The sequence below is a fragment of the Mauremys mutica genome, chromosome 6 (assembly GCF_020497125.1).
Source record: "Mauremys mutica isolate MM-2020 ecotype Southern chromosome 6, ASM2049712v1, whole genome shotgun sequence".
In the NCBI taxonomy this organism is placed as follows: Eukaryota; Metazoa; Chordata; order Testudines; family Geoemydidae; genus Mauremys; species Mauremys mutica.
This window is the reverse complement of record NC_059077.1, coordinates 78,862,939-78,885,840: the sequence shown is the minus strand read 5'-3', so window position 1 is coordinate 78,885,840 and position 22,902 is coordinate 78,862,939. Positions and strand designations below refer to the sequence as shown.

The following is a 22,902-nucleotide window of genomic DNA, read 5'->3' as shown; positions in this document are numbered from 1 at the left end:
CAAAATTTTAACCACCACCGAATAGCATGTGCATTACAACATAATTCAAAATACAAAAACGCTACTGTGCTAACTCAGAGTTATACATATTAGATTAGAATTTAGCACTACATTCGATACGATGGTTGAGGGCAGTGCAACTGATGTATTCCAGCTGTCTCATGGTACATGGGAACTTCACAGTGAGTTGATCACTAAGGGTATATCTACACTGCAACATAAGCGCAGGCTCTGACTAAGGCTTGAGCCCAAACCCATCTTCTATCTAAACACAAATCTCTCAGACTCAGGCTTGGCCCTAGAGTTGTAGAACCCTGTGGGTACTGAGGATCCAAACCAGGATTCAAGCCCTATTGCTTTGCAGTGAAGATGCAGCCCCCCCTCCCATTCCCTTGCCAACTGAGGCCCTTCGAGTCCTACAAAAGTATCCCACAATCTCATGGGCCAACTACCTTTGTCCTCTCTATCCCAAGAATCCTCAAATCGAGGCCAATGAAAAGAAAACCATCCCTCTTTGGTGTACTGCAGCAGCTCAGTGAATCAGCACTAACTCTTCCATTGTCTTCTGACCACCGAAATGCAAAACTTGTGTTTGCAATGGAGACTTAACATGACAAGCCTTTGCAGCACACTGCTTCACAGTCACTGGAGCACAGCCAGATTTTGGTGATCCTCTGGTATGAGGCCAGCAGAACAGTGGACTTCCGTCAGAGTACCAGGAATGACCAGGCATACCAGCAAATAGTCAAGAAGCTGGCAACGCTTCAAATATACCAGACTGGTGACCAGTGCAGAGATCTGATTAAGCATCTCAGGACTGAGTATAGGAAAATCAGGAAGCAGAACCACATCTCAGGCAACTTGCTGACATTGTGCTCATTTTAGGAGTAGTTCTGGGCACTGCGCTGTTCAGCTGGGATGTGCCCCCACTGGCCCCAGAACCCAGCATGGAGAGTGATGGGAGCTAGCAGCAGGCACAGACTGAAGCCAACGAAGTGACTCAGTTGCTGAAACCCATCCCACAGGAGGCTCTGCTGCAGGAGCAGCACATCCTGGGGCCTAGTTCTGCCATCCTTACATTGAACAGTACCCTCACTCTGCAAGTACTTCCATTGATTCCACAAGGACTGCTTGCAGAATGAGTTACTACTCAGCCATGAGTAAGGGTGACCTATTCAGGCTCTTAATGTGTGTTGGGCTCTAGTGAGACAAAGTAGTTTTATGTGCACTGAGAATCATTCCCAGTTTCTGAAGAAATAATTTTTAAGAAGTTTAGAGAAGTCATTGTATCTACCTGTCCAGAATGGAAAAGGGATTGATTTAGATTTGATAATTTTTTTTGTATAATGTTAATAATTTACTTACATTCTGCAGCTTGAAATTTCAGTCCCAGTTACACAGAAGAGGAACACAGACAGAAATGGAATCTAAGAGTTCTAGGTTTATTACTAACTACAACATTACTATCAGCTCACATTCAGTCACACAAACTACTTCTCAGTCACACGCAAAATCCTTTGCAACAACGCTTATTGTACACGTGTGCCAGCCAAGTCCTACAACTCTTGAAATGCAGCACTTCAGGAACAAGTGAAATGCTTTACACGGTGCTGCTTGTATCTTGGGGGTGAGAGGGAGGAAGAAGGAGCGCAAGTTACTGAGCAAATCCACATCAGAGACAGGAGTGGGTGAAGGTTTGCAGCCCCTAATCGGCTTTGAACTATAACCTCCACACTTTATTGGGGATTAAGAACTGTAGTACTAATGTATTATATTACCTGTAACACATTTCATTTTGTACTCCCATGCAATAACTTTATTGTAGCATAAAATTATAATCAGGGTTTAGAAAAGCAGCTATCTACAGCTTCTAAAAACAAGTGGAACATATTTTGGTTTCTACTGTTATTTATAGAATTAAAAAAATGCTAAGAGTCTGCAAACTACATGGAATTGTGCTCTATAGCCTAAGGGTGTATTAATTCTCTTAATTCCTGAATGCCATAACAACTCACATTAATCCTATTAAAACATTTTGTCTTCAAACTATGTAAGTCATTAGGATACTGACAGAGCAAGTCTTGAAAGATTGCAAGGTATTCATTCCACATTAGAGGAATTTTAACTCCCCATGTTGGTATCTGAGTACGAATTCCTCCCTCAACTCTGTTTCATTAAAAATGACAGCAAGTTACATTTATACTGTGCACCAAGGAGGTTTAAACTGTTAGGTTTACTGATACTTCCATTACTACTTCAGGATTCTTTTTGCTTTCAATCTTTTTGCAATTCCTGACAGTCTCAGAAAAGCTTTTCAGTGGCTTTGACTTTCCTTAAGTCAATACAAAACCAAATTCTCTGTGTTGCTGTGAGCTGCACCACTTTGTGATTCTATTATTACTTCTAATTCAAACATACTCTCCCATGTTCACTGTACTATCTCCCACATATTGGCTGGAATAAAGAACTCTCCTTTCTGTACCCCACTACTTGGACTGATTTGGCTGCACTGCTCAACAGGATTGATCTTCCTAGGTGTAGTTGTGAAGACATCTCCAGAACTGCTAATCAAATTCCTGGCCTACTTTACCTGCATGATAGGTAGGCTTTCTCCCAGAAGCACAACAGTATTGGATCCAGTATCTGGTAGCAGAGGTCCTAAATTTATTTCTTGAGTCTCAATATGAAAAAAAAAATCACTTCTGTACTGTTCCAGCATTTAATGAATTTGTGTGATACATCTGTGTACCCTGTCTTTTCCTGATTAATAGTATTAGATAGTTTATTTTGTCTTCCGGGTATGCTGCTTTGAAGTGCTTCTGTATTGTATTCCTTCATGCTTTACTGAGCTATTATCACATCTATTCCTCCTTCCAGCAAAACTCAAATGATTGTGGTGCAAATCAAGTTAACTGATTGTAATACACATTCTCTCGAGATTTCCTCAAAAAATCCTAAAGAGTGACAACTAAACACTGGGTGAAATCCTAACCTTACAACTGAAGTCAATGGCAAAAAAATGGGAGTTTTGCCGTTGATTTCAATGGGGTCAGGATTGGAATTCACACTTGATTTCTAAATATAAATATTCTCTTCCCTCAACCTCACCCAACCCCATCTTCTACTTAGCCTAAAATAGCAACAATACAAGCTGAAGTTGGATTTTTATATTTCCAATTTTTCATCCATTTTTGGGACCTACATTAGGGCTATTTGTTGTATTGCTCTCTCTATCCCCATCTTCCTTAGTATCTTTGCAAATCAAAATATCCATGTCAGCCTGAAATCGATATGATTATTCCTACAGCACAGCTAAACAGATATGCTAGATGATTTTTTCATTTTCACTGAGCTTAGTCAATAGCACAAATAAAAGAAAAACAATATACTTGATTATATACAGAAACAATGCAGAGATTCATACTTACAGGCTGAGGCTGTTCTGCAATACAGCAGTTGAAACACAACCAGAATTCACTCATTGTTTACAGTCTGAAGTGTGAACACAGAGGATGAGAGCAAGCAGCAAAATTCCAAATCTCTGCTATGCAGCCTCCACGTAGAAAGTTCCTTAGCTCAACTACTGTGTAATGGACCGAAAGTGGAAAAGGTTTTTCTTCTGTTGTGAGCTTTTCCCAATGGCAGTTAAGTCGTGGGATAATTAAGTTTGTGACAAAGAGGTAAAAGAGTCTTCTCTCCGAACGTGTTAGTCCAAGCACCAAAGAAGCACGTATAAATGGTCTCTTGGTCCTTATTTTAAAGGCAATTACCTGAAAGAGAAAAGTGTGCTACGTCAGCAAGAAAGAAAATAGGTCTTTTTAAGCTGAGAGATTTCAGAATATATACCCGATAGGTCCTAACAAATATTTAAACCATGAATCATATATGGACCCAAAAGATACACACTTATTTCAATCATATTTTTGTTTCTATAGAGACACCACTAAAAATTGTGTAAGGCAGAGTCTCAAGTAATACAAGGATTCCATGACTTCTTGTAATAAAGTTACAGATAATGTAACCAGAATCTACATTTAAGAATAGTACCCTAGCTCGGAGAATGTTACACTAGCCATCCTTTTTCTTTTGGCTGCCCATTCTCCCTTTCAAACCCCTCAAACAAACAAACAAACAAACAAACAAAGTTCTGATCAGAGTCAAAGGAGAAAAGGACAAAACCTCAGAGGGAAATCTACCTGTTGACATCTCCTCCCACTCTCTTTAAAAAAAATAAAATAAAAGCAATATTCAATAAAAGCAATGATTTGCTCCAAGCTCACTCAGATTAGGCCCAGTTACAACCAGTTAAGGTCCTGTAGTGCAAATTTTAATGATGTTGTAACTGGTTGCCCTGAGTTTGTTTTTGTAATGCAGATGGGGACCTTGCTATCCAAGTCACCTTTTTCTAATTCTGAAAAAGACATTACCAATAAACTGAAGCTGATAAGGCACAAATTCTGTCAACACAAATACTTTTCTTTCCCTCCCCTCTATCCTGACGCTCCATATATAGTTCCATTCATAATGGGAAAATACATGTGAAATGTGGGACTGTCTTCTTAAAACACAAACTCCTAGTGTGGAACAACTGACACATTAAATTCCTGCCATTCTTTTGCTAAATTATAGATTAGATTTTTTTGTTGTTGTTGTTTAACCTTTAACCTGAAGTCTCCATCCCCTGCCCCCCAAGTAATTCCCTGGTGATTTTACTGTGGTCATTCCATGCACAATCTGTCTTATCTTTATTTTGTAAAGAAATGGAAAATTATTACAAAATTATAAAGTTACACAATTATTTTTTTAAAATGTAAATACTAACTATATAAATGGTTTAATCCATTTATGGACATCCAATACACAAACTGCTGTACATTACTATTTAAACTACTGCATTACCTAGGGGTCTCAAATAAGTTTGGGACTCATTGGGCTAGACACAGTACAAAGAAAGAAAGAGATTCTATCCTGATGAACTGACAGTCTAAATTTATGCATTCCAGTTTTGCAAGAAACTTAGATGTCATGAAATTTGTCTCCGACAAAGGTAATTAGATATTTGTGTTCATGTACAGGAATGTCATTCTAAGGGTATGTCTACACTACCAGATTAGTTCGATTTAACTTAATTCGAATTTGTGGAATCGACCTTACAAAGTCAAATGTGTGTGTCCACACTAAGGACACTAATTCGACTTTGTGAGTCCACACTAACGGGGCAAGCGTCGACATTGGAAGCAGTGCATTGTGGGAAGCTATCCCACAGTTCCCGCAGTCCCCGCTGCCCATTTGAATTCTGGGATTTCCCCACAATGCATGCTGGGGGGAAAAATGTGTCGAGGGTGGTCTTGGGTAACTGTCATCATTCAACATGCTTTCGGACGTCTCAAGGGGAGATGGAGGAGCTTACTAACTCGCTCAGATCTCAGCGAAACCAATATCCCCATTGTTATTGCAGCTTGCTGTGTGCTCCACAATCTCTGTGAGAGCAAGGGGGAGACCTTTATGGCGGGATGGGAGGTTGAGGCAAATCGCCTGGCTGCTGATTACGCTCAGCCAGACAGCCATGCAATTAGAAGAGCCCAGCGGGAAGCGCTGTGCATCCGGGAGGCTTTGAAAGCTAGGTTCCTCAGGGAGCAGGGTAACCTGTGACTGTTCAGTTTCTTTACAGAGAAGCTGAACCTGCCCCTGCTTCAGTTACTGTTGACTTTCTTCTGCGGTTACATACCCCGTTCACCACGTTTCCCCCCTTCCAACACACGTTTAAAAATAAAGTTAATGGAACATTGTTAATTAACAACGTTTTCTTTATTAATGAATTCACGTTAAAGGGTTGAAACAGGGACGCAGACTGTGGTGGGTAGGGTGTGCAGTGATGTTAACACCGCTTCTACACTCGAGGAATGATAGGCTCCTGCTCCTAGAGCGGTCTGCAGTGCCGGACTGGTTGTTTCAACGGAGCCTGCCATCCCTCCATTTCGGGACTCTGTGTGCGGGGGCTATGTGACCTTGTGGCGGGGGAGGACGGTTACAGATTCCCCTGCTGCGTGGCTCTGTGGTCCGGGACAAGGACCGCTGCATAAGTTCTGTAACCGCCCTCCCATGCCACAAAGTCACGTACCCCCCACCCACACAGAACATGGAAAACACCTCCCAGACCGACCAGGGTGCCTACTGACTGCACTGTGTGTGTGACCTGCTGTTGATCCTGCCCCCGTGTCTGTACCCTGGTAAAGGTGACTGTCCTATGCAATTAACAACCCCCTTCCCCCTTCACAGAATCTTCTGTAGAAAAACTTGATGGAAATAGTAATTAACAGCAAACTACTTTTAATAATCAACTACACAGTTAGGGAATGAAACTGGGATTGGGGCTTCGGTGAGCCAGGAAGGGAAGGACTTCTCAACATTTAGGGAATGAGAGCCTTCTTGTATTTGTGCACTCTGCAGGGGTGCAGTGACAGTTTTCACGGCCCCTGTCGCCCCTCCTTCTTGTTACTTTGGGTGAGGGGAGTTTGGGACTTTGTGGCGGGGGAGGGCGGTTGCAGATACAGTGCAGGGGGGCTCTGTCCTCCTGCCTGCGGTCCTGCAGAACATCCACAAGGCGCCGGAGCGTGTCAAATTTTCCCTGGGCATTTCCTGTGTGGCTGGTCAGAACATCCAAGCTCGGACTGCTGTCCAGAGCGTCAACAGAGTGGTGCACTGTGGGATAGCTCCCGGAGCTACTAAGGTCGATTTCCGTCCACACCTAGCCTAATTCAACATAGCCATGTCGAATTTGGCGCTACTCCCCTCATCGGGGAGGAGTACAGAATTCGAACTAAAGAGCCCTCTAGGTCGAACTAATTAGCTTCCTGGTGTGGACGGGTGCACGGTTAAGTCGAATTAACGCTGCTAAATTCGACATAAACTCCTAGTGTAGACCAGGCCTAAGGAACAGAAACTCTAGTAATAAGCAGTAGTGCAAATAGAAATAATTTCTTGGTGGTACTGCACTCATGGGAGGGACACAAGGAGGGGGGGGACGTGACCTCCTATGTGACTCCTCCCTGCCCCACCCCAACCCAGGGCCCCCATGCTCTCCCTGTCCCCTCTGACACCCCCCTTTGTATATACAAACATCAAGATGCTTAACTACCCATTTCCCCCCCCAAATATGTAGTATTTCAGTCTGTTTATATGGAATATGGTAGTTGGGTGAGGAGCCATTTCAGCATATGTATGACTTATTAAAAGACAAATTTTAAGTAGAACTCTATCCTAAACTGCATTATGGCTGGAGCAGGGCTGCCCGGGGGGGGGGGGGGTAGGGACGACAAGTGGGACAATTTGCCCCAGGCTCCGGGCCCCCCAGGGGTCCCCATGAGAATATAGTATTCTATAGTACTGCAACTTTTTTTTTATGGAAGGGGCCCCCGAAATTGCTTTGCCCCAGGCTTCCTGAATCCTCTGGGCAGCCCTGGGCTGGAGCACCCATGGGGAAAAATTAGCAGATGCTCTGCACCCACCAGCAGCCAAGCTCCCCCCTCCTTCTCCCCTCCCGAGCACCATGTCCCTGCTCCTCTCCCTCCCACCACTTCCCGCTTAACAGCTGCTTGGCAGTGCTTAGGACTTTCCGGGAGGGAGGGGGAGGAGCAGGGACACTGCGTGCTCAGGGGAGGGGGCGGAGAAAAGGCAGGGCAGGGGCATGGACTTGGGGGAAATGGGGTGCAATGGGGGCGGGAAGGGAGGGGTTGGGGTGTCTTTATGCATTCCCCAGAATTGTCATTGTTGCTGATCTGAAGAAATATTTGTTCTAGCATTATTTCATACACTGATGCAAATGGAAGAATTAACAGAATGACTCAAGTACTTAGGCTGTATAATATAATGACAGTAAAATTTCACTGGATTAAAATTTTAAAAATACCAAAAGACAAGGCACTTCAATGGAGAAGTTTTTAAAAAGTCAACTCCAAGTACACTCAGGGCACACTTAGATCTTTTAGACTGGTATTTTCAAAAGTTCACCGCATGAACCTAACTCTGCTCCCCTTGGAGTCAACAGTAAAACTCCCATTCACTTCAATGTGAACAGAATTAGGCCAGCACAGAGAAATTTTGAAAATTCCACCTTCAATTGGTTCTCATAACTCTAATCCCAGGAGGCATCCCACTTATTTTCTAGAATTCTTCATATCCAACACTTCCACAAAACTTAGGTTTTGCAACGAGAATATGGTTAATTTATGTTAGATGTGCAACTTCTGACTCGTTTAGCTCGTTTAGCAAACATCTACAATTAAAGCTTAATGCTGTATAGTGTTTAGAAGCTGGGATTCCAAGTTGCTCAGAGGTGAAGCAAGGCATTGGTTTCTAGCTCTTGCAATTCAGGTGATACTAACAACTAAGACTCTGTTAGAACTGAAATGGGAAAAGCTAGCTGATAATCAGTGACAATATTACAAGGCCTGATATATCATTACCTACAAGAGCTAGAAATAAATACCCTGTGGAACTGTATTGTTGGGTTTCCCTAGCAATGGTATAACACATTCATCTGTATCCCTGGAAGCTCATGAAGTATCAGGCCATAGAGTGTCACTAGTCCCTCAGTCTAACAGAGCTTTTTTGGCACAGGTCCAGAACTGAATATATTAAGTTCCTGTTGTTACAGTGGTTCAATTTTCAAACCCTGGTTAAATCTAAACTCACACACATAGGGAAATTATTCCGCAGCTCATAGTCTTATTTGCATGCTAATACCCAGAATGCTCTTCCAGGTCTTTGCAGTTTGAAGAGCTGTGGTCAGTTGAAGCCCTGGGAACAATCCACAAAGCTTGGACATGCTTGTGTTCATCTGAAATTCTGTTCTGGGTTGCAAAGCTTGTGAAAAATCCTTCCCCCTCCCCCACTGTTAATAAATAGGATTTTGGTCATGTATGCTATTTGAAACTTTTATTTTTGTCTGCAAATAAAACCCACCAAACAACTGAACCTCAAAGTGTAAGTTACACTACAATGAGCCTACAAACAGCATCATTCTTTTATAGCACTTCTCAAATATTTAGTCTTAGAACAAGTAAACTTAAGCACACACAATAGCTCCTATATTATACATGCTAAATTCACCTAAGTCTTTATAGTTCTATATAACAGTGCCAAGAAGCCTTTTTGTTTGCTTCCCCTCCATGTGAGGAGAATTTTTCCTTTCTTTTGCCTTTAGAAATAATTTCTACGCCTGGAAACAACTGAATGTTGTGGCATTTTAATTATCTAATTTTTTAAATTAGGTTACCAGAAAATAAAGAAAGAAAATAAAAGTGATAGCTATTTGTCAAAAAGCTGGAATTTTATATGTGCTGCCCTGTAAAAAAAAAAAAAAAGACTTTTACTGCGGTTTGGTTATTATGTAGGGAGAGGCACAAAGCTGCTGTGTAAAATGGAAAAAATGCAATTAAGCAGGTGGCAAAAGAGACATCAATATTCTGGCTAGCAATAATGATATACTCCTCAGAGTTCTCTTAATGTCCTTTGGAACTCTGTTTAAGAACTAATTTAAACAAGGAGAGTAAGTTGTTCTTTTTGTTAATTATTGGTTTAAATATGAAGGGTACTGATTATCCTTACAGCTACCAATCAGGTAATTGTATAATCATGATCTCATGTAAAAGTACCTAGGCCTGATCCTGTGAGGTGCCGAGCACCCTAAATGTCACATGCTTAATGGGGATTTAGACAGTCAGCACCTCACACGTAGTGCTCTGCCCTTCCACAGCATCAAGCCCTTAATGCGGTATTGTGTGAGTAGCAAACCACATTACATATAGTGCTGCATTTGTCTGTCTAGACCGCCCAGATTACTGGGGCCCCACTAGGTTATCCTCTTAAACAAGACTGAAGCATGCAGTTCAAGATGAATGCTTAAAAAAAAAAAAAACTAAATTTTTGTTCTTACATAATTTCCCAGTGCTGTTCTAATTGAGCAGCTGGGTAATGCAGCTCCCAATGAGACAGACTATATCCTCATCCTGCCCCCACTACCAACTTAACAAGAGCCTTACTAAGGGAACACCATACACTTCATTACTATAGCCTAGTAACATCTTTTGCTACAGTTTAGTTGCAGAATACAATTGAGGATTAAAGAGAACATATAAAACAGTGTCACACAAACTGTCTCTCAATCATGATTAAAAGTATCATACTTAAGTTTATTTTGCCGTTTGTGGCGAATTTAATGAAACAGTATTAAGGGATGAGGATACCAAGATACACAGATCTATTTTGTCTTTCACAAATTGAAGTACTAAGGAGATTTTCACTGTTTCAAAGTGAGTTCTATGGCTAATCAAATGCAAAAGTGAAACTACTACTCAGAATTGTTACATTGCAATCTTAAATTTAAAATGCAGAAATAAAATGTCATGGGCAATTAGTGGGTAGAGCAAGGTGTGGCAATTAGAAGTATGAGCAGAGGTTTAATTTATTAAAACCATATTAACAACTTTACTGAACTTTGATAAACCTTGAGAAAGAAATTTAAAAAGAAAAAAAGTTCTCTTTTCAGGCTCTCCAGGACTCCTTACAGAAAGAGGGCTAATCAGTGTTAATCTTAATTGACCTGAATAGGAATACAGTATAGGCTAACAGTGGGAGGGGAGGGTTCGAAGAAAGCAAGTTGTTCTGTAATTACAGTGTAAGAATTGCCTCCTCACTTTAAAACACTTTAATAGGCTCCCTTCATAGGTCAATCTTCCTTACCCTCTGGCTGTATTTTCTTTGCTGAAGCTTCAAACAGGAAGTGTGGTAACCGGACTATTTGATGATTGCTAGCAGCAGATACAAAGCGCAGTAAACCACAGGAAGAAAAATTATTGCAGGTGCTAATATCACATCTGAATTTAACTAGCCTCCCCTGTTACCAAGACCCACATTGTTATTAAAAAAGAATATTTACATATTATATATCTACAAAGTTGTCAACAATATTATTTTATATTTAAGTCATTTGTGGGACATGAATTTGTTAACAATTAAATTCATGCTCAGGTTGCACAGAGATACAGTCATTGGAAAGGAAGCTCCATTTTAAATATTTGTGCTCTTATGTCTACACTATCCATCCCATCTGGGTGCTGCTGAGTTTGGAAGTCAAAGTTGTTTGATAACTGCAATGAGGACTACCCAGCAAGGAAGCTGTGAAGTCTTCCAACTGGGGGTGCCTTACCAATCTGCTTAAATCAAACATTTGCTGCTTTTGATATGTAAATATCAAAAAGTAAAAGACATGCTCTGCTACACTGGTAGGTCATTTAAAGTCTCTCCCAACCACCCCACATTAGTATTCCCCACAAGCCATTAACTGTCAATCAGCTCTAATCTAGTCAGTTGTGTGTAAGATTATATTCATACTTTTATCACAGCTCATTGTCTACTGCAACCTTATTGCAAAAGCAAAATTAAAATTTACCATTTTCCCACATAGTTTCCAAGTATACAAAATCAGGGCTGAAGGTGGGCAACAAAAGGGGCAGAGGAGACAATGAAGTTCAACCCCAATGCCCTACAAATTTAGACACTAGACCAGAAGAACACCTCCTCCAGCTGACCAGAGACTCTCTGGAGGGGGCAGGAGATGATGCCTCAATACCCTTCTCCCTGTAGACCCCGTTAGTATCTTGAGATGCTTTAAATCACTCTAAACACTTTCATGACTCTCCTGATTGGACAGTTGCTTCGGGGGGGTTAATCCTCTCTTGTGGTAACTCTCTCACTCAACTCATGGTCTCCGAAGGAGAAGAGGAAATGAGACATAGGAAGGAGGGCATGATTGTATCAAGGACAGATAGCAAGAAGGAACACACAAGGAGAAGTTGGAGAGGAGGAGAGAAGAAAGAAGAGGACCACCTAACAATAGCTAGACAGACGGACCTCTGGAGACAGTTAATATATTAAAGAATGGAAGTAATAAGCCATGTGCCAGTTACTGCCCTAGCCACTCTACTTGTACTCCGAGTCCCTACCTCTCACACTTTGTCTTTTCAGTCAAGCTTTTCAGGGCTGGACTGTCTTCCTACATAGCTGTACAGCACTCAGCACATATAGCACTACTTGCAATAACAACTCTCTTATAAAAATACATACATTTTTTTGCTTAGACCACTACTGACATTATATGGTGCAAGAGTCTGAGCAAAACCTAGAAGTAAATTCTAGGAACATAGTTCCTCCATCTGGAAGTCTGAATGCAAGAGAATACTACCAGACCAGCTCAGAACATTAACAACATTTCTTCTTTCAATGTGTTCATGGTCTTCAATGAGGTGCTCCCTGGACATCTTCAAAATCTTTACAGGGCTTTATATTCAAAATCCACTGTATAAATTAAGAGGCAGCAGCCTCACAGAAATGTCCCATATTGATTTTATGAAAATCTAAGAATTCATCAGATCTCATTAATGCTATTTTTGTCCTTGGGGTACCTGGAATACCCTTAGCTCTGAAGAATTCTGAAACATTTCATTCTGTTATTCTATGCCAGGAAGGAGCCCTATACTCACCCCACAACAACATGCCACACTCTGCAGCTCAAATACTTATTTTTTAAAACAAGGTCCTCCCACATTTCACCAGAACACAAGTCTTCCTCATTTTATTGAAATAAAAGTTAAAATTTATTTGAAATTCTAAAGACTCTGTGTGTGTGTGTTGGGAGGCATGGGGTGTTAGATCTTCTCTCACAACGGGGGTTGTTGGTAACAAACACAGAATCTCCTTACAAAGATTACAGCTCCTTGTCGAAACAGGTGCTTTTAGATTCCCCAACTTTAAACTTTACTACCAGACAGTAACGCTAAGCCAAGCAATAGAGTGGCTCATTCCCTTATGCTGTAGAGCCCCGGATTGGCTCCAGTTGAAAGCAGATTTGATCGATCCTTTAACCCTTTCCAATGTGCTTCATTCATACTATCATCAATTCCCTAAAGAACTGTGGCAGACAGAAATACTTCATGTACAATGTCTACTAATTTTTTTAAAAATCACCCCTTTCGACATACCAAGGCCTCTCTCTGGGGTAACTCAAAACTCCATACACCAGGCAACCCCATCATATGGCCAGATTGAATTAGGAAGGGGACTTTGACCATCAGTCCATTTATTGGAAATTGTACCTTCCTCTCTTTTATAATATTAAAAGAAAGATTCAGTCTAGAGCAGCGGTCGCCAACCTTTATACACCCAAGATCATTTTTTGAATTTAAGGGCAACCCAGGATCTACCCTGCCCCTTCCCCAAAGCCCCGCCCCGCTCACTCCATCCCCCCATCTTTCAGTCACTCGCTCTCCCCCACCCTCACTCACTTTTACTGGGCTGGGGCAAGGGGTTGGGGTTTGGGAGGGGGTGTGGGCTCTGGGTTAGGGCCAAGAGGTTCACAGTGTGAGAGGAGGCTCTGGGCTGAGCCTGGAGCAGGGGGTTGGGGTGTAGGAAGGGACGAGGTAGGCAAACTCTGGGAGGAAGCTCTGTGCAGGAAGGGGCTCCAGGCTGGGGCAGAGGGTGGGGTGCAGGAGAGGGTGCGGGGTGCTGGCTCTGGGAGGGGGCTCAGGGCTGGGATGGGAGGTTGGGCTGCAGGAGCCGGTGTGGGGTGCCGGCTCTGGGAGGAGGTCAGGGTTAGGGCTGAGGTGAGGGTGTTGGGGTGCAGGAGGGGGTATGGATGCTGGCTCTGGGAGGGGGATCAGGGCTGGGGCTTGGGGTGCAGGAGGGGGTTCAGGTGCAGGAGGGGGTATGGATGCTGGCTCTGGGAGGGGGCTCAGGGCTGAGATGGGGGGTTGGGGTGCAGGAGGGGGAGTGGGTGCTGGCTCTTGGAGGGGGTCAGTGTTAGGGCTGGGGTGGGGGTGTTGGGGTGCAGGAGGGGGTTCAGGGTGCAGGAGGGGGTATGGATGCTGGCTCCAGGGAGGGGGATCAGGGCTGGGGCTTGGGGTGCAGGAGGGGGTTCAGGGTACAGGACGGGGTATGGGGTGCTGGCTCCAAGAAGGGGCTCTGGGCTGGAGTGCAGCATCCTGCCAGATGGCACTTATCACGAGCAGCTCCCGGTCAGCAGCGCAGCGAGGCTAAGGCAGTCTTCCTGCCTGCCCTGGCCCCACACCGCTCCCGGAAGGGGCCAACGTGCCTCTGCAGCCCTTGGGCAGGGGCTCTGCGCGCTGCCCCTCTCTGCAAGCATCACCCCCAAAGCTCCCATTGGCCACAGTTCCCTGTTCCCAGCCAATGGGAGGTGCGGTGGCAGTGCTTGCAGGCAGGAGCAGCGCTCGGAGACCCCTTCCCCCTGCTACCCCTGGGCCATGGGGGCATGCTGGCCGCTTCTGGGAGCGGCATGGGGCCGTGGCAGGCTGGGAGCCTGCCTTAGCAGCAGCCCTGCTACACTGCTGGAAATCGCAATCATCTGGGAGAATCCCCAGGATTGACCAGTCGATCGCGATTGATGAGTTGGTGATCACTGGTCTAGAGACTAAGGAGTGGCAACAGATCCAGCTTAAACATACCATCTCCCATCTGTTTAGCCCTAATGCCTGAGCTACCCCGACCCATCTGGGTTGCTTTAATTTCTCCAAATATTACCCAGATTGCTAAACCCTATGGCAACACTATATGCACATTCGGCCAGAAAATGTAAATTAAATACAGATTTCCTAAAAAAAAATGGGAGGAGGAACTAGACCAATTATTCTCTGCTAACTGGTGGAAACAAATTTTAGCCAGTGCTCCAGACTGTTCCTTGAACTTCCATTTATGATTAATCCAGTGGAAAATCATATGGAGGAGGCATTTGACCCCTCTCCGAACTCAAAGCAGGTACCACTAAGTCAGACAAATGTTGGGACTGTGATTCAACAGGTGCTAATTTAACCCATATGCTGTGGGAATACTCCTATACCTGTATGTTCTGGCAAAGCTTAATTGCAGAGCCAACTTTTTCCTACCAAATAAAATTGTTACAAGCTAAACATGTAATTTTAAATTTAATGGATATGAATTGGAAGCTGAACAAATCTGAAAAACTTTGTCTGGGCAGACCACTAATAATTGCTGAAAGACTGCCACTACAAAAATAGAAATCTAAAAAGTGACCAACAATTGAAAACTGGAGCACAGACATTGTAAGCTTGACCACTATGGAAAGAAAACCCAAGCAAAGATATAGGATGTTTTCCTGGAAAGATCTGAATGAGCCTATTAAATGCCTGAGACTCCCCCCACTTACTTCCTTCCCATCTCTATACTCACTTCCTTCCCTTGCCATCTCTAAACCCCATTTCTGAACTTCGCTTCTGTTCTTTATTTTATCTTAATAATTTTTCTTTAACTATCTGGATTTTGTGACAGACCCAGACCAGTGGGGTACAGGAGTCTGGTCCTATTTGGCATCCAGGAAGTGGGCGGGCAAAGCCCGCCCACTGCTAAAGGACCTCCCCCCAGCCTAAGGGGAGGATCCACAGGTCTGGGACACCAACTAATTACGGGGGACAACCAATGAAAAAAACAGGATCGGGAGTGAGGTCATAGGGCTAAACGAAGGGAACCTGATGGGGACACCGAGCAGAGAACCCCGGACAACGCCCACTGCTCCTCGAAGGCATCAAGGGAGCCAGTGGACGCTGCCCAGAGGAACTCTGCCCGGATGCGGGAACGGACGGAGGAGCGGAAATAGGCCCCACAGTCGCAGGAAATCCCGTCGGCCAACCGCCTCTCCCTGGTTTTATAGATGGCCAGTTTGGCCAGGGCCAAGAGGAGGTTGACAAGGAGATCCCGCGACTTCGTGGGGCCACGGATGGGGAGTGCATAGATAAACAGGTGAGGGGAAAAGTGCAACCAAAAACGCAATAGGAGATCCAAGAGGAGCCGGAACAGGGGCTGCAACCTGGCACACTCTAAATAAACATGTGCCAGAGTCTCCTTCACGCCGCAAAAGGGGCAGGTGTCGGGGACAAGGGTAAACCACGCCAAGTACACGCCCGTGCTCACGGCCCCGTGAAGGAGCCGCCAGCTGACATCCCCAGCAGGCCGCGGGACCAGGGCAGAATACAGGCTGGCCCACCGGGGCTCCTCACCCTCGAGAGGTGGCAGGAGGTCCCGCCATTTCGTATCGGGGCGGGACGCGAGGGCGAGGTAGTGAAGCGTGTGGAGCACGAGCGCGTACAGATGTTTTCTTGGCGCGGTCTGGAACAGAACCGGCTGCAGATCGGGCAGCCGGCTCGCAGTGAAAGGGCGAGGGGGGTGATTGGGTCCACGGGGTAGGGGCACGATAAAAAGATCCACAGGGCCTGGGGTGGAAGGTGGGCGGGGCGTGCCCTCTCGCAGGACCCGGTCGAGGTAAACCCGAGCAGCGGGCAGTAAAGCGGCCTTCACCTCCTGAAGTACGCGCCGGGGGGTACGAGGGCTGGAGAGCCCCATGCGCTGAGCGAGCGTCAGGGGATCCAGCCAGTCTCCCCGGTCGTAGTCCAGGAGGTCTCCGACCCTGTACAGGAGTCTGGTAGAAGGCAAATATACTGGCCACTGGATGAATAGTTTTCTGTTCCCTGAGTGACCAGAGCAGGGGCTGCACTAGAGCAATCAGGAACATGGTAGAACCAATTAAGACAGGCAAGCTAATCAAGAGACCTGGAGCCAATTAAGAACATACTAGAATCAATTATGTAAGGCAGACCAATCAGGACACCTGGTCTAAAAAGGACCTCCCATCAGTTAGTGGGGGGTGTGCAAGGAGCTGAGAGTGTGCTGCTGGAGGACTGAGGAGTACAAGCGTGATCAGGCTTCAGGAGGAAGGGCCTGTGGTGAAGATAAAGAAGGTGCTGGGGGGAGGCCATGGGGAAGTAGCCCAGGGAGTTGTAGCTGTCACGCAGCTGATACAGGACATGTAGACAGCTGCTATCCACAGGGCCCTGGGCTGGAACCCGGTGTAGAGGGAGGTCCTGGGTTCCCCCCCAACTCCTGACTGGACACAGGAGGAGTTGACCTGGTCTGTGAGCAACACCAGAAGGGAAGGTCTAATTTGGAAAGGGATCTGGCCTGTCCCCGGCCCACTAGGTGGGACACAGAGACTGCGGAGATTGTTCTCCATTTCCCCCATGCTGACCAGTGATGAGGTTAGCTGAGCGAATGGCAGGTTTGAGCCTCTAGCAGAAGTGGCCAAACTGAGGGCTGCCATGAACCTCTGAGGCCAGCAATTCCGCCAAAAAATTCAGGACCCACCAAGGCAGAGGAGGAACTTTGTCACAATTTTTATAAACAAATTTTGTTTGTTTGCAAACTGTGTAATACAAAACATGGATTTTTATTTTAACTATCCATATTACATATATATTTCAATATTTCAAATATAGCTAAGGATAGGTGGCAAATGGTTAATATATGTATTATGAGAAGTTTATGTATATTTTTAAATATTAATTAAAAAAAATTAGTAAATTTTTTTATCCCCCCAATGTTTTTCACTCTGAAACTGACACTACACCCACATCCTTTCCTCTGCCTGTTCAGCTGATAGATAGTAGTTAAGGTGTAGTAAGTAATGCGCCTATTTTTGGAGGCAGACTAAGGTTTGCTACTTTGTGTACATACCCACACGAGTGTAACGCTAGTTGGAAGTCCCACTGTTCACCAAACGGGGGATGTTCTCTAGCTCACACAACCTGAACGAAAAGCACATGTTTATTTTTTCCACTTCATTTCAAAACTATTTTTAAAGTGATGCAAACAATAATGTCAGACCACATTTATGCTTAAAGAAAAATTGTTTTCAAAAACAGACATTGGACAAGCTCTTTAGATCGATATCTAGTAATTCAATTATGCAGCTACATACTAAATCTCAACTTGTCTTAAATCTATAATTTACTTAAGACTGTCTCCACGCCCCATTACAGTACACTTTGGACAACAAAGGGGAATGTCACTCGTTATCACCTGAACCTTGTTTACCAGTATAGGGCAGCACATTCCATATCTATATCAAAACCAGGGATTTTCCAAAGGCCATAAATTTTTCTGAAAACTTATTTACTGTAGCTGTTCTGAGTGCCAAGTTCTCCACTCAGATGCACATGCAGAACCCGCACTGAAGTTAGCAGGAGTTTTATGCATGCATCTGTGGGACTTTGGCTCCTAAAACGTAATTAGCACTACATTAAAACAAGATCTGCGAATCATTTACTCTCTCAGATCCTGAAGAACCTGAGCTGCAAGTTACTCTGCTGGATCACATGAAAACACCATCATAAACAAAGCTTTTAAGAGCCCATAACCCTTCCCTTCACTTCCTCATAACTTTCTCAGAATAGCTTTTTGCTTGAAATTTCTTAAATTTAGTTTCAACCCAGGAATGAAAACTTTGGGAAAGAGATTCAGCTAAACTTAGATTACCTTTAAAATTTTTCTGCCCAATTTAGGGACCAATTGTGCAAACATTTCCACATTTTCCCCTTTACCCATATGAGTAAGGCTAAATATGAGCATAAGTATTTGCAGGATCACACCTTTGTCTTCTTGGTGGTGGTTTTTGTTTTCACAGATATGACTTATGTTCTTTAGGTGGGTTTAGGGATTCACTAGTAAATTGGGTGAGAACTTGGTGGTGGATGAGGAGTACTGATTATCTATAGCCAATTCTTAGTTTCGTACTCAAATTTCATCAAAGGAATACTCAGACTTTCACAGACATTTGTGTACTTTGAAAACAGGTTGATCTTCAAATTTGCCAGTGATTTAGTCCTTCATGGCTACAGTTATTCTGAACATGTTTAAAACTTTTTGGCTCAAAAGCAAATGATGTAAAATGGTGCAGTGGATATGCACATAATTGTACTTTTTTATTATTAACCTCTTATGATCTATTCTGAACCAAGGCAATTCCCCCCCCCCCGCTTCTGACTTTCTTTTAACAACCCTGACAATCTATTTTCATACTTGCATTTCTTTCAGAATAATCTCAGATTTTAATGGAACCAACACAACCCAAATATCAGCTCACAGGGGAGGATTCTACAGATTATTAAGTTTTGCATTTCCATTCAGTACTAAAAGGTCTGTTTATTGACAAAGGTATCTACCATGTAACAATGCAGGGTATTAAACCTGATTATTGCTTTCAGTATGTAAGTGCCCAGTCATAGTAGGACATGTATGCTGCAGGGAAACTTAGCAGGAGAGAAGGGAGGACTGCAAAAGGAGTAAGGACAGAGTGCTAGAAAGAAAGTATAGGGAAAAAAAGAGAAAAGTTGGGTTCTCACATCATGTAAATGATGGTATGTCAGAGGAAGCTATAAATTACTTAAAGGCAGGAAATCATGTGATTCAGATCAGGGAAAGAACAGCCAGTTCAGTTTGTGGGTAACAACACTGTTTGCAAGTAAGACCTAGAAGCAGTAATAGTGTGTGTGTGTAACTTCTTTTTAAACACCTTGCCTGAACAAAAGGGTAGAGACTCTTTCCAGAGATTTACTTTGAGGAAAATTTTCTGCATATTTTATTTGATCATTTTCTCCCCCCACTGTTTCATTTGGACACCATGTTGCATTCAATTATTTCTGTTCTAGGTAGCTCAGCTTCAAAAAGGTCCTATTAGTCTGCCAAAACCAACCAAACACACACCACAAAGCAGCATTGCAGTGGCTTCATTATCTTCCATACTGTAAGGAGGGGATTGTAAAAACCTAATCCATAGAAAATGGTTTGCAAAATATTTTACCCAGCTTCTTCAGAAACAAAAGTTATGCAAATAACTTTTGATATTAATAACATTTGGGAATTATTAACAGGAAGAGATGCCTGGGGTAAAAGTAATATATATGCAAATCAAATTTAACAGAGGGCAAAGTAGTGCTGATTAGTAACGCACACAAATCAATGTTTTACAGCAGACAACATCCAACTCTGCATTTTTAAGATTTTGTTTTCACGTTGGGGGGTGGGCTCCATGCAGCAGAGTTTCCCAGAACAGCTGATGTACAACTTGTATACGGTCTCATAAATACCCTATACACAAGCAGTACAATTTATATTTGTATAGTCCTAATGCAAGAGTATTACAAAATAGTAGAACAAGAAGCACGGTACAGAACAGTTGACAGAAACCATACAGGCAGGAAAAAAAGCAATGCATCGAGGCAGAGCATTTAAAAAATGTAATTTTAAAATGGAATAAAAAGCTTTAATAAAGTACAGCTGGAAGTTGCAAAGAACCCAGTTCTATAGGTCCTGCAATACAGAAACACAACCTCTTCAGCTACATTTGCTTTAAGAAACTTGATCACATATTCTCTACCCACTCCCTGATAGATAGAATTCTTTCAGTTCCTGAGGGTCATCACATTATCAAATCAGTACATCACACTTGGCAATCTAGAGAGAATGAAACAAAAGGCTATCTTTTCTTCTCCTCAACAAAGCTCTCTGTGAATCCTAACACAATTCCAATCAAGGCAAAAAGCAGTGCAATGGAAATTGTTGTGGCCTTCCAAAAGCATGGCTACTAATTATTATTCTGTGTATTATGGAAGCACTTGCTGGCAACAATCAGGATCATGGTTCTTTTGTGCAGGCCACTGTACAAATCAGTATAACAGCATGTGCAGATTTATGGTACAGAGTGAAAGCGGCACGAAGGACAAATACTTAATAGACTAGTCAGTGTCTGCTTGGGGAGCATGGTTCAATTTCTAGTACAGTAAATCAGCATAATAATTCATTCACAGCATTTGAATTCCAATTTAAAATGGAGTCAAGCGCACCAGTGCTATTTCTTAGGAAGATCATGGCCTTGGGGAAAAAAATTAGACCTTAAAAGTAAAACATCCCAGCAGTTGATATGAGCAGACCTCACCAAAAGTCATTTTATTTAAGCAAAATTAGTTTACACAATCCCCATTTCTAATTTAATCTGACATTGTACGATACCTTATTCTTGCAACAGGGTCTGCCATCAGATCTGTTCATTTCCATAAAAATGTGTCATTTATACTATTGCTGTCAGTTTGCATCACTTACTAAATAATCTTTTAAAAAATCAGTTACAGTAAGGGAAGTAAAATCAAACTCTCGGGGACACGATCAGTCACTGAGGAACTTTGGCTGGGCTGTACATTTTGTTGTTTGATAAGCCAGCTAAATTGCCTCTATCCCAATCTTGCTTGGTGTGAGCCAGTGTGTGTTTTAAACAGGAAGGGTGCATCCGTTCACCCATCATGCTTCTGCTTTAGCTTTCAGTTCCTCAGCCTTCAAACAACAACTTAATACTGAACATTTTCTGCTGAAAAGGCTACAAATCAGATTTCTCATCAGCTGGGCTTTCACTCTCTTAACCAAGTCATCTATTTATGTTTACTCCCTATTCCTTGAATCAATCTCTCCACTAGTAACTGTTTTCATGGCGTTCAAAAAACTTAGATGGAAGATCAGACTAAACAAACTTTTTAAAAATTAAAAAACCCAGGCATTTAAACAAAGTAGACATAGGGGGTAAATTTTCAGATGTGCATAAATGACTTAGGAGCCCGTGTCCCATTTTCAAAAGTGTCTAACGGCATGTCTTCGCTAGCAATGTTAAAGAGCTGGCTGCAGCAGTGCTTTAATGTGGCTGTGTAGTCACAGCACTCCCAGCACTCTAAAAAAAACCCCACCTCCACGATGGGGGTAGTTACCAGCACTGGGAGCACAGCACCCAGTGCTGGTGCACTGTCTACACTGGCACTTTACAGCGCTGAAACTTGCAGTGCTTCGTGGGGGTGTGTGTGTGTGTTTTTTCACACCCCTTAGTGAAAAAGGTGCAGCACTGTAAAATGCCAGTGTAGACAAGCCCTCAGTTAGTTGGTAGCCTAAGTCTCATTAAAAGTCAATGGGACTTAGGTATTTTTTAAACATTTACCGATAGAAGTTTCACTGAAAGTACATGTTAGATCATGCAGCCCATCGCCCTGCCAGTGAAGGACTGTTCCATAGACTACATTTTCTAGAGCTTAGGCCAATCTAGCTTTAAAAGTTGTAAGCTAGAGCTTGCATCACTTCTCTTGAGAGAGCATTCCACAGCTTAATACATCTCTCAATCAAGCAGCTTTTCTGAGTCTTTGTCCTTTTCTTAATTTCATTCCATTGACTCTAGTTATACTTCTGTGTACCGCACTAAATAATCCCTTCTCCCTCCTTGCTTTTAACAATCTTCAGATATTTGTAACCTAATATACCTACCTCCTTAGTCACTGCTTAATCAAGCTACATATATTTAGTCTTTTAATTTTTCCTCCTATGTCATTCCCTACAGCTCTCTGATAATTTTTTTATGCTTTTCTCTGAATTCACTCAACATTTAGCAATATCTTTCTGATCACTTGTAGCCCAGATTAGAACAATATTTCAGGTGCAGTCACACAAGCACCATATACATATAGGGATTATTATACCTCTGCTCCATAACATGCCAGTTTTTCATACTCCGTGAGCCTCTGTACTGATATTTTAGAATACTAAACACCTTACCTATTTGTTTCATAACAATTCTGTCTTGTAATAGATAAAGCAAAGCAGAAATACAAGCCAGAATGCTTGAGTTAAGTAGAAAAAAGTAGCGGGGTACTGGAGCATACTTTAGGGCAACTAAATGTAAAGTTTTAAAACAACTGATACATGAGCTGGTAAGTGCCAAGGAACCTGCATGGATTTTATGTTACTTTAAAGACAATAAACATGGGGAGAGGAGGAAGGTGGGGGGCGGGGGCAAGGTCCTAAAAGAAGAGATTGACAAAGACTATCCTTATAACAAAAAGCTCCGAATGGAAACCAATAGACTTTGCCCAATTTTTATCGTTGCCTTGAAACAGGAACACGAGGAAATCTGATAAATGGACTGGTGTTTTTTTTGTTTTGTTTTTTCTGGGT

General features: G+C 43.0%; 1 protein-coding gene across 4 annotated transcripts in view; it reads right to left on the bottom strand.

The window, feature by feature from the left end:
• The window catches only part of CDC42SE2 (CDC42 small effector 2), a 116,792-nt gene that overhangs the window by 37,347 nt on the left and 56,543 nt on the right, over positions 1-22,902 (bottom strand). For 2 of the 4 annotated variants that reach the window (XM_045022311.1, XM_045022314.1), the window contains exon 2: positions 3,429-3,770. In XM_045022311.1, coding sequence (XP_044878246.1) covers positions 3,429-3,482 — 54 coding nt within the window. In that variant the 5' untranslated portion in view covers positions 3,483-3,770. Of the gene's footprint in view, positions 1-3,428; positions 3,771-10,743; positions 10,764-17,595; positions 17,639-22,902 lie in introns of those variants that run through there. The other 2 variants (XM_045022312.1, XM_045022313.1) reach the window with 2 other exon arrangements.